This window comes from Erythranthe guttata, chromosome 12 (genome assembly GCF_056151865.1).
Source record: "Erythranthe guttata isolate IM_541 chromosome 12, IM_541, whole genome shotgun sequence".
NCBI lineage: Eukaryota > Viridiplantae > Streptophyta > Magnoliopsida > Lamiales > Phrymaceae > Erythranthe > Erythranthe guttata.
The window spans coordinates 13,875,168-13,887,277 of NC_142544.1; the positions used below are offsets into that span (position 1 = coordinate 13,875,168).

General features: G+C 34.1%; 1 protein-coding gene across 1 annotated transcript; it reads left to right on the forward strand.

Moving 5' to 3' along the window:
- Nucleotides 1–3,371: 3,371 nt before the first annotated feature.
- On the forward strand, nt 3,372–6,948 carry LOC105964125 (uncharacterized). The gene is made up of 7 exons (XM_012988637.2): nt 3,372–3,957; nt 4,718–4,959; nt 5,053–5,175; nt 5,265–5,381; nt 5,590–5,775; nt 6,189–6,330; nt 6,702–6,948. Exons 1-7 carry the CDS (start codon nt 3,570–3,572, stop codon nt 6,875–6,877), a joined length of 1,374 nt encoding a protein of 457 aa, XP_012844091.2. The 5' UTR covers nt 3,372–3,569; the 3' UTR covers nt 6,878–6,948.
- Nucleotides 6,949–12,110: the final 5,162 nt, after the last annotated feature.

Genomic DNA, 12,110 nt, shown 5'->3' on the forward strand with positions numbered 1-12,110 from the left:
TGTTCTATGATATTCGTCGACTCGGAGTGAGACAAACATATCACTACAATTTCTTCAATAATTATCCGTAAGGAGACTTTTCTAGATAAGTCTATAATTAAAAGTGCTCGGAGTGGGAGCGAAATTCGATAAATCTCCTTTCTCACAATTAATTTATTTATCTTAACACATCAGTGGGGTCACATTAGGTTTGCGGGACCTTGTTCTCTTACCAACAGCAGACTTCGGATCCAACTTTCTGGCTGCCACGTCTTCATGTTGAATTTCGAAGTCGCTATCTGACTGATGCCCAGAGCCAACTTTCTTGTCAAGTGCTTGCGCAAAGACGGCAAAGTTGGCTTCTAATTCTGTTATTGTTAAGTCTTTTTCATCGATGGATGCCTTCTTTTTCTTCTCATTGCTCTTCAGTATCTGCACCTTGGCTTGTAATTCAATTATATGGAATCCTGACTCTCAGAGGGGGGAAGATTGTAGCATGCATTTGTTGTTTGGTCGAAAGTATCCGTCTCGGCAGCAGTCGCCCCGCGTTGTTCTGTAGATTCCGGTTTGGTTGATTTATTTTCTTTTCTTGTTGCGGGTTGCGTCTGCGTCATTAAAAAAAAAATTGAACCATCATATTCGTCTATTGTCTTGTACAAATAATCTTCCCGCTCTTTATTGAGACGGGCCTCCAGAGCTGCCTTTTCGTCTTCGAGAACCTAGATGGAGTTTTTCAGCATTGTAACTTCCAAGCGTAGGTCACTGTTTTCGTCCTTCTAGCTCTGCATTGAATGCATGTGTTGTTGCATAGTTGCTATCTTACCCTCCATCGTCTTCAATTTGTTTATTTCTTGATCTAATTGTTGTTTGAGCTCAACAAGCTGGGTTGCTAGCCTTTTGTTATCGTCTTCAATTGTTGCATTTGTTGTTGTCAACATTTCAGCTTCATCTGTTGCAATCACTGTTGACATTTTAGACTGCAGATCTGAAATATGTTGTTTGTATCGGTTTTCCCTTTCGATATGTTTGGAGATTTCCTACCGCAGTGAGGTGTAAGTGTTGTCATGCTTGCTTGCTGATCCGTGATGTTGGCTGCCCATTGTTTCTTTGATTTTCTGCTTCCTCTGCCAGATTGCAATGGGGACATTGTCCTCCATTTCTTCGTCAGTATAGTTGTCAGGTTCGTCTTCATCGCTGCTGTATTCGATGATGATGTGACCATTTAATAGACCTTCTTCGCGATTTGTTCCAATGATTTTGTTAGCGCATATTTCTCGTGACATAATTGATGCAATTGCTTTTACTGACAGTAGTTTCGCCACTTCTGTTGGGTTCCACATTAAGAATCTGGAGAATGCGTTTGGGGTCGTCGACACTATCAGATTAGTGTGCTCGCATGGCCAGTACTGCACAAATTTTACAGGAAGAATTGTTAGTTATTAACCCAAACGCACACGTGTTTACGCATTTACATGAACATAACTACACATTACCATATGTATCTACATATTACTATAAAATATGATAACGTCGTATGCAGAATCCTCACCAGCAGTAATGGTGTGCACCCTGTCACCTTATGAGCAGAGGATGATCTAACATGGTCTAATAAGAATTCTGTAATCCCGCGCCCAATTGTATCTGCCCATATTGACTATGCTGTCGCAATATTTGAACATCCACCAAGCAACGATGCTTGGTGATGAATTGAAAAAGCAGTTGCACATCAGGTGTAGGACGATCAACCTGATTACGTCCTCGACGTCTTCTTGTTCCCTCATCGCCAACGATGTTGTTAGCTGATTTTTTACATCCGAAAAGGTTAATTGACTGTAATTATGGAATTTCCAATGCACGAGGCCGTCAATTGGCCGTTGGGATCTGTCGAAACGCATTCGTACAGGACCAGATTTTATACAGAAAGTGAGATTCTTGCCTCCAATGACAAATGCTTGTGCTTTCGCATTGTAAATCCTCAGTATTTTTCAGCCACTGGTTTGCGTTCCAGTAACTGAAGCCTCGTTTGTTTTGTGTTTGGCAAAGGGGAGGACAAGGTTGTAAAATGGTGTACGTCGGAGGCAATGATAGTGCCCTGGTCGGAGGTGAAGATCCGAGAAGAATTTAATCGTTTTATGCAGCCTCAAATGGTACTGCGAACTGTAGCCCGCTTGGTCCAGTGTCTGGCGCGCCAGCAAAGTTTCTTCATCTGCATCAACCAAATAGGCATGTGTTGTACGATGATGGCTGTTAAAATACACAACGTAACTAAATGTAACTACATACTACTGTACATAACTACGCATGTTGTTGTTCCCAAATGTCTTAGATTATCCATAGTTGCGCCGGTTTCGGGTTAACCGTTAAGACAACTACACACAACTATGGGTAATGTGTAGAATTGGGGAAAATCGAAATAAATGTTGAAGAACAGGAAAAATACCTGTGTCTAGGTTTTCCACTTTCTCAACCGCAGTCCGTTTTGCTTTTCCTCGGTTACAAAATCAGATCTTTGGTTAGATTACAAAACTACATGGAACAGTCACTGACTACATAGGACTACATTCGTGCTATTAGAACAAAGAGACGAAAAAAAAACCTAGAAACGGTGTCAAACCCCATTTACAGAGTTTCGTAAAAACTACCTGTTCTTTTCACTGATTTTGCCTTTTTCACCATTGTTCTGGGATTCGTCGACGACCTTTAAAGCGGCGGCGAAGACGCGCGAGTAGATATATTGGTCGGACGAAGGTGAACGACGGTGGCTTGCGGTTTCGACGGTTTCCGGTGGCGGAAGGAAGCTTGGAGAGGACGATCTTTTTGCTGTGTGATTTGTTTCGTGTAATTGTGTTTTTTGGGAAAATGCGCTTTTAGTGAGATTTGATTTTGTTCAATTATTTATTTCTTCACAACATCTTTTTACTACGGGGTAGTAATGTACTTTCCTATCTCCAGGGGTATGTCAAAGGAAGAATCCTACTTGAGTTTATCCCTAGTTTAGTAGCCTCTTAGGAGTATATAAAATAAGCCCATATTTGTAATGCCTGAGTGATATTACTATATTATCCCTGTCCATAAATTTATTACTAGCTGAATTATTAGTAATTCTAATTTTACAAATAAATTTACAAAAATAATTACACTTTAAAAGCTTTCGTACAAGGTCTTTTATTTGGAAAACCGTATATTAATGCAATATAAAATAATATAATTAAAATCAATTTCTTATAAATTGTCAAAATTGAAAGCTATCCTTTAATTTACTGTGATAGAACAGACTTCTTCCCTCCTCGAGTCTTGCCCCTTTCGAATGAAAAACATTTTCATAATAAAATAAAAATCCGATGGGAATAGATAGAATAAGATAACTCCGTTCCAATTTTCACCCTTATTTCAAAATAAAATAGAAATAAAAATTAAAAACACTATAAAGAAAAATATCTCAGATTCCCAAAGTATTCCTAGTACTACTAGCTAAAAGTTTTCCCCTAATTACCAAGTACTGTACCGTATGCACTGGAGAGAGGATTGACGGGTAAGAGAGATCTTACAGCGAGCGTGCCTCGCACAGCTGAGGTGAGCTCCACCAATCAATGGCTGCTGCTTCGCCATTGCGGTGGCCGCTCAACCACACGACTACCACGGTTTCTCTCTCCTCCTCCACGAGTTTCCCACTCTTTTACACGAAACGCCGTCGTATTATTCCGTGGTCTTCAAATTTCAACTATTCTTCATCTTCTTCCTGTGGCTGTGGTATCAACAATGGTTCGAGTAATGCGACAAAGAAACTCAGAAGAAAACCGGTCGAAACAATCGCCGTTGATTCGGAAACTAAGCAAGTGCACAATTTTTTATTGAACGGTGAAAAAAGGTTGGGTTTCAGATGGTTGTTCGGAAAGCGAGCATTGTGGCGGAGAATATTCTTTCTGTCACCGAAAGTAAGGGGCATCATTTTGCTGAACGCAATCACACTTGTTTACGGTGAGATTCTGAAAATTTGTGATTTTTCGTATGATTTTTTTTCGATTTTATTTGGTTTAGTAGTTTTAGTCATTCCGTGGTAGAACACTTGATTCGTGGTGTGTTTATTCATTGGATTCAGAAGAAAATGATATATGTGATATAGAAATTTATTTTCCCCCCTTTTGTGAAACCAAATAAATTTCTTTGGAAGTGTTACGTTTAAATGCGATTATTGTCGTCACCCCATCTTAATTATGTAAATGCGATTTACTTTTGAATGTATGTTGTTTTTGGTATATGCAATGGAATATGTATGCAAATCTTGTGAGAGCCGAACAAATAATAAATGTTGCAAATCTATAATTTGCTCTATACTAATGGTGGTTGAAAATATTGGAGATATTAATATTAAACGATACATTTCACTAACAGCTTAAGCTTTTAGTTGAGGTGGTCATTCAACGTGGTATCTAAATGAAGGTATTGAGTTTGAACCCACCGCCACCTATTTCGAATATTTCAAATGTAATTCGCCTGCATTTAAGGGGGCGTATTGGAGATATTAATATTAATCATACATTTCACTTGCAACTTCAGTTTTTTTTGTTGATGTGGTCATTCAACAGAAAACTTGTTATTTGCTGAGTAGGAAACTATTGTCTAATATCCAAATTATTGACAGAGCGATTATCGATTATCTTGAGATGTCTCTGCTTTAATTAAACAGATTACGACATTAAAAAGTTAAATTAACTTATCATCTGCGACAATGTTGCAGCCAGTAACATTCCAATTGTGAAGGAAGTTGAAGCTATTATTGATCCCAAGGCCTTCACCGTGGTCCGATTTGTTTTGGCTACAATTCCGTTTATCCCGTTCGTATACTGGGCAAGAAGTGATGCTCGTACTCGTCGTGCAGGGATAGAATTGGGATTTTGGGCTAGCTTAGGGTACATCCTGCAAGCGCTTGGACTTGTCACGTCTGACGCTGGACGGGCATCGTTTATTTGCATGTTCACTGTAAGAACATCTTGTACGAAACTGTCTGAATATTATATATAGCCGATAATTTTTTTGTCAACTGTAAGAAGATCTTGGTAAAATGACGTTCAGGTAATTGTTGTGCCGTTGATTGATGGCATGCTTGGATCTGTAATACCTGCTCGTACCTGGTTTGGAGCTCTCATGTCTTTAGTAGGGGTTGCTATGCTAGAGTCGAGCGGATCACCTCCGTGTGTACGTATTTTTTTGTTTATTTTCATGAATATATATATTTGGAATAAAATCTGATGCAAAGTGTTTATTTTTGTTATTGTTGTTTACAGATTGGAGACTTGTTAAACTTTTTAAGTGCTGTGTCTTTCGGGATTCACATGCTAAGAACTGAGCATATATCAAGACGTACAAAACGAGAGAATGTCCTGGCTCTCCTTGGATATGAGGTTAGTGAATATATATATATATATATATATATATATATATATATATATATATATATATATATATATATATATATATATATATATATATATATATATATATATATATATATATATATATATATATATATATATATATATATATAACTTGTGCAGTTTTACTTCCATTTTATTATCGTTGTCATGTAAATTCGACTATGGAATTCTCTAGGTATGCGTTGTTGCGCTTCTATCAACTGTTTGGTATTTTGTCGAAGGCTGTTTCGGTGGTGGTATTCTAGAATCAAATCCATTTTCTTGGACATGGGCTACAGTTTTGGATTGGATTTCATCATTTCCTTGGTTACCTGCACTTTATACTGGCATTTTTTCGACTGGCTTGTGCTTGTGGGTAGAGGTACGTTTTCTTGATCTTTCTATAGCCCTTATTGAACTGAGTTGCTATAACAATTGCGTTTCTCAAGGAACAAATGTGTTATCTTAATTTATATTCCAATTAGAAATTGGATTTATTAGTATGTTACTGGTTTCTTTTGTCATTACACATGCATACAAAATATTACAAAATTAGATTTGGAGATTCAGAGCGAATATTCCATGGCATTTTCAAGATTCCGTTACTCATAACTCCGTAAAGATGTTTTGTAAGACGGAGAAATAGCCTAGGGGTATTTGTAATTACCAATACCACAGGGATTTGTTAGTTATTTAGTCTTAACTTAGGGTGCCCGTAATTTACCCTTTTTTTAATTGTTGGGGTTTGAAATCTATATTATCAAATTTGTTTGATATGGAAATTACTATATCCAGATGTCCGCCATGCGTGATGTTTCCGCGACAGAAGCTGCAATTATATATGGATTGGAACCAGTATGGGGTGCTGGATTTGCTTGGTTTTTTCTTGGTGAGAGATGGGGTCTCGGTGGATGGATTGGAGCTGCTCTTGTGCTTGGTACAACACTCTTTCCTTTTTCTTTGATAAGTGTATTAAATTTATCCCAATGTATTATTAAGCACCGATTTTATTATTTCATCTGAAAATATACGACTCAATTTGGTAATTAGTCCTCGAATTGCAGAGCCATATCTTTTGAAAAAGTTTTTTAAAAACAGAGACGGTCCTGCATTTCATACCTGTTTCTGTTCCTAAGTAATCGTTTTTAAAGTTGGAAGCTAGAATTTTTGTCGGGAGCGGGGTTTGATACCTGTATAGTTACATTTTAGATTGGTTTCTGTTTAAACGAAAGGACCATGTCCATTAATTAACGTAGTTTATATTCGAGATTATACTAATATGTTTATCTTGTAACTATCTTCTGGCAGGTGGAAGTTTAACAGTGCAGATAATGGGTGGAAAATCAGATGCTTTGTCAAGAGACAATGAAATCGGGATTCTGGACAGTAACGATTTTTTGCTTTCGGATAAGATAAATAGTCTTTCTGCATCTCCTGTTGTTGTTAAGAGTAGAAAAGATTCATCCGACTTAATAAAAAAATGAATACATAAACTTATTTATTTATCTTTTTCTTTAAAAGAAATAAAAACATAATTTAGGATTCAAAGTTGAAACTGAGAGCAGCAGTACCTAGTGTACATGTACATTGCCAGATGATATAGTCCGACCAATGAGATAGATAAACATCAGTAACCCTCTGAGCTTTATTTATTTACATTAATGTATGTATAAATTGATTTGTAAGGCAATTTTGAGAAGGAACTTAAAAGAGTATTTTTCTTCTTTTGTCTTTACATCTATGGGTGAAAGTCGGATGGATCGGAATTAGACTTTTCGGGAAAATTCCAAGAAATCTCGGAAGTATAAAATCAATTCCAATTTCTTCGGAATTTAAAAATTCATTCCAATTCCAAAAGGCCCGGAAATTTCGGTATTTCGGAAAAAAAATCGGAAATCACATAAGCTTTAAAATTTCAAAACTCAGCCGAAATTTTCTAAAATGTTCATAATTTTTCGAAAATAAAAACATCCACGTCGATAAAAGTAAAACTAATAACTACTAACTTTCAGTTAAAAAAAATAAATGAATACGAACACATCATAATATCTAATAGCGGTCATTACAAATAAATCCATTAATGGGTACTTATCCATAAAAAGATATGGACAAAAAAATTATTTATCAATAAATCCACACATGGTCCATATTTTTGTAAAAGACTAAAATAGTCCCTCATACTTTAATATGCTCCAATTTCACCCTTAACTTAATTTAACCTCAATTTGACCCCAAATTTCACAAATTATTCAATTTTGACCCAAAACTTCTTTTTTTTCAAAAAAAAATTTCAAAAAAAGTTTCTTTTCCCGTCGGTCTCCGGCGTTGACTTTTCAAAAAAAAAAATCTTCTGGATTATTTCGCCGGTTTCTGCCTTTGACTTTTTCGAATTTTTTTTCTTTCTTCTTTCTGTAACATTTTTTTTCGTTTAAACATCAATATTGCTGTGATTGACAGTAATATTAACTATATAACTGTTAAACACAGTAAAAATAACTAAACTACAGTTTAACACAGTAATATTGCTATACTAATCTCTAGCACAGTAATATTAACACAACAAAACTCATTATTATTGTGTAATAGAGTAATATAACTATGATGACCGTTTAACAAATATAAACATAATAAAAAATTAAAAGAATTAATATTACTGTGAGTACTGTCAACCACAGTAATATTACAATAATAGACAGTAATATTATTACGTTACTCCGTGAATAACTCAAACAATCAAAAAAATCCAAACAAAATAATAATATTGATGTGGTTGACAACAATATTACTATAACAACAGTAATATTACCGTCAAGCACAATAATATTATTGTGCTTACAGTAATATTATTGTGCTTACAGTAAGTAATATTACAATAATAGACAATAATATTATTACGTTACTCCGTGAATAACTCAAACAAAACAAAAAACCCAAAAAATAATAATATTGATGTTGTTGACAATAATATCAACAAATCAAACAAATTAAAAAAATAACAAAAAATAAAAAATAATAATATTACGTTAATTTACTGTCAACGACAGAACAATTACATAAATGTATTGTCAACGGCAGTACAATTACGTTAATTAACTGTCATTGACAGGCGACAGCATAATTACGTTAATTTACTGTCTCACAATTACGGTCAACGTTTAGCGGTGGGCGTAAAAAAACAAACAAAAAAAAAACTTAAAAAAACACTAAAAAAAAGTCAACGCCGGAGACCGACGGTCAACGCCGAAAACCGGCAAAAAAATCCAGAAGAAAAAAAAAACTGAAAAGTCAACGCCGGAATCCGGCGACAAAATTTTTTTTTTGAAAAAAAGTCAAAATTGGATTTTTGTGGTTAAAATTGGATTTTTTGTAGGCAAAATTGATTTGGGGTAACAATTAAAAATTTGGTATAAAGGGTTGAGGATAATATTGGCATATACATGAATATTTCCTTTATTCATAATAAATATTGAAGGAATGAGCATACTGATGAAAGAGATATAGCCCATAAACCTAGAATAATAAAGATGTTTGGTTGAGGACTTATACACAAAAACCCCTATCCAATAAAACTTCTTACGACAATTCATTATGTCAAACTCCTAAAACAAAACGTATAGGTGTATTTTTCGGAAAAATAAGTATTATATAATATATAGTACTTATAGCTGTATTTTTCGGAAAAAAAATCGAAATTTTTCGGAATTAATTTCGGTATCAATTCGGATCGGAAATCGGAAATTCCAATTTAATTTTATATAATTTCAATTACAATCCAAAAAAATCGAAGAAAAAATGGAAATCAGAATTTCGGAAATCGAAATGAAAAAAATTGTTCTAAAATCAAAACTTTTCGAATCGGAACCGGCGAAAGTTGGAAATTTCGTTCCAACTTGCACCCCTATTTACACCCATATGTAGTAGCGGAGCTATTACTAGTAACTTTGTATTCTCCACGGCTATATATACACAAAATTTATATACAGGGAGAATACTACAGTACTAGAAAAATAATATTGTTAATTTTTATTTCAAATTGTAGGTTTTAAAAAGGAGAGTGGGACTCATGGCACGCCATTGTTCTATGCTAGCTCCGCCAATAAATATTTAGGAAAATAGATTTGTTCCATGTCACATTCTGCGAACTTTATCGGATGTAGCATACAATAGACTGGAAAACGGGGATATGTATATATATTTTTCCTTTTTGGGTAGCTCTAAACTCTAAGGCATCGTTTGGTTGCCAAGATAAGATTAGTCAGGATAAGATTAAATAATCTAATGAAATCCAATTATTTTATTGGAGCTTGGAAGGTCCAACATATGAACATGCTTAGAAGGCAAGATAAGCTATGATAAGTCATGATAACGTAATATTTGCGAACCCGATAAATTATTGGGGATACCAAACATCAAAAGTCCTACTATTTAATTAATTATGGCTAATCTTCCCAACCAAACGAGGCCTCGGACTATTATTTTATTTTAGGTAACTTATGAAGTTAGATATATTTACAACTAGACCCCATATATTTGAAAGATTAGGCATACGGCATGGCATACCTGCCTTGAGGTTTATATTAGTTATAACACTTAACTAATTTGATCATTAACTTTTATGAAATCCTATTTTATGCTTGACCAAATATTAATTGAATTAAACAGTTGTCCCCAAGGTTATATCTAATTATACATTGATCTCTTATATTTCAAAAATATTACAATTTACAGATTTCTTCTGGCAAGTTTTGTTTCTTCCTGAAAGTTTAATTTTAACTAAGAGCACAACTTAAACTCGTTAAATAGTATTTTTATGTTCACTAAGATATTATGATTAAATGAAGAGCTTGTTTATATATATATATATATATATATATATATATATATATATATATATATCTATATATAAAACCAATTTTTGATAAATCAATGATCAAGTTGGTTAAGTGTCGGTTGTGAATAAATTTCAAGGGAAAGGTACAGGTAAATTTTAAACTTAGAGAACTTAAAAAATAGGGAGTATTAGTGAGACCCCCAAATACATTTGGGTATAAGAGGGTAGATCCATCCCCTTTTGTGGTATTAGTGAAAACCCTCTAGTTGTTTGATTAAATAAATATTTAAATAATTATGAATAATATACCTATATTACGTACCATCATTACATAACACTAACTATTTTCTAACTCAGCCACCTATTCTTTTTCTCTCGTCAATCACGTTCTTTTTTTCTTCTTCTTTCTCTTCCTTCCACACAAGCTGCCGCCATCTCTCCCCTTCCACCTCCGCCCGACGCCGCCTTTGTACTACCGATGTTGCCACTTCCGTCCACCGCTGCCAAAAGCCGCTACGTATCGGCTCGATGATGAAAAAATCTCTGACATAAATTTTTTCTCTCTTTTTTTTTTTTCGTGAGTTGAGTGACGATGTAGATGATTCTTGTCAACCTAGATCTGTTGATCGGCAATAATCTCATTGATTTCAGAGTGAAGATTGATCATTTGCTTCAAATCTAGAAGTTTTTCTCTCTTTTGTCTTCATTTTATTTTAGATTTTTTACGTTAGGGTTTCGCTGCATAAAATGACATTTTTAGTTGTTTTTGTTCAACTTGTTTTCGTAACATTATAGTTGATTTCATATTTTTTTGCTATTTGTTTTAGTTGTTTTAATAAATAATTGATTTAACAAATAATTGATTTTTGATAAATGAGAGTTGTTGGAGATGCATTAATTAAATAATAGTTAAGTTTATAATGGGAATAGTATAGTTAATATGAGTGTTCTAAATATCGGTTGTGGCGGCCGATTATATCGGCCGCCATATCAGTGGCGGGCATAAACCTTTACGATATTTGTGTGGCGGTTTTGAAAATCGGTTTTTTGACGGTGAGGCGGTCCGAGGCGGTTTGTGGCAGTCTGTGGCAGGTGAAACCCATATATCGGGTCAAACTCGAGCGATATATCGAAAAATAATTTTTTTTTTCTAATTTTTTTATTTATTTTTTATTACAAGGAAAATAGAGTACGTGTTTATATATTTTTTTTTAATTTTTTTTTTCAATTCCAATCAATTATCTATTTCAATTAAACAAAAACTCACCGACCCCGTAATAAGAACCTGACCTAAAAATAAAAACATATCGAACGATGAGGAGAGAATCATGTTCTAAATGTTCAACTTTTTTATGTGATTAGATTATATAAACGATGAGGAGAGAATCAAGTTCAATTTTTTTATACGTTTTAAGTATTAACAGATGATATTTAGAAATATATTACACTAAATCTAAAAACCGATTTGTTTCCGATATATCTCCGATTAATCACTGTCGCACCGATTTATCGTGTGGCGGTCCCTAACTGCCTTGGACCCGATAACCGATATTTAGAACCTTGGTTAATATATAGTTGATTTAATAAATAGTCAAATTGATGTATATATTTTAATGCTAATTGTTTTAATATAAAAAATATAAATAAAAAAAATACTTTGAGAATATATTAAAAAAAAAAAAATTGATTTTTTTTTTAAAATTGTAAGTTTTAATTAAGAAATAAAAAACAAAAATTTAAATTTAAATAAAAAAAAGTGTAAAAAGCAGTTTGCCCACGAAACTATGGTCCGTTTTGCGTTTTGCCCCCAAACAATGTTTTTGCACGTTTTTACCTAAACTCGTGTTTTTGTTGCACGTTGCCCAAAAAGGGTATTTTCCGGTGGT

Coding starts and splice junctions, on each gene's coding strand:
- LOC105964125 (XM_012988637.2), top strand. CDS start 3,570: ATGGCTGCTGCTTCGCCATTGCGGTGGCCGCTCAACCACACGACTACC. Junction 4,960..5,052: donor CGTTTATTTGCATGTTCACT/GTAAGAACATCT, acceptor AATGACGTTCAG/GTAATTGTTGTGCCGTTGAT. Junction 5,382..5,589: donor TGGCTCTCCTTGGATATGAG/GTTAGTGAATAT, acceptor GGAATTCTCTAG/GTATGCGTTGTTGCGCTTCT.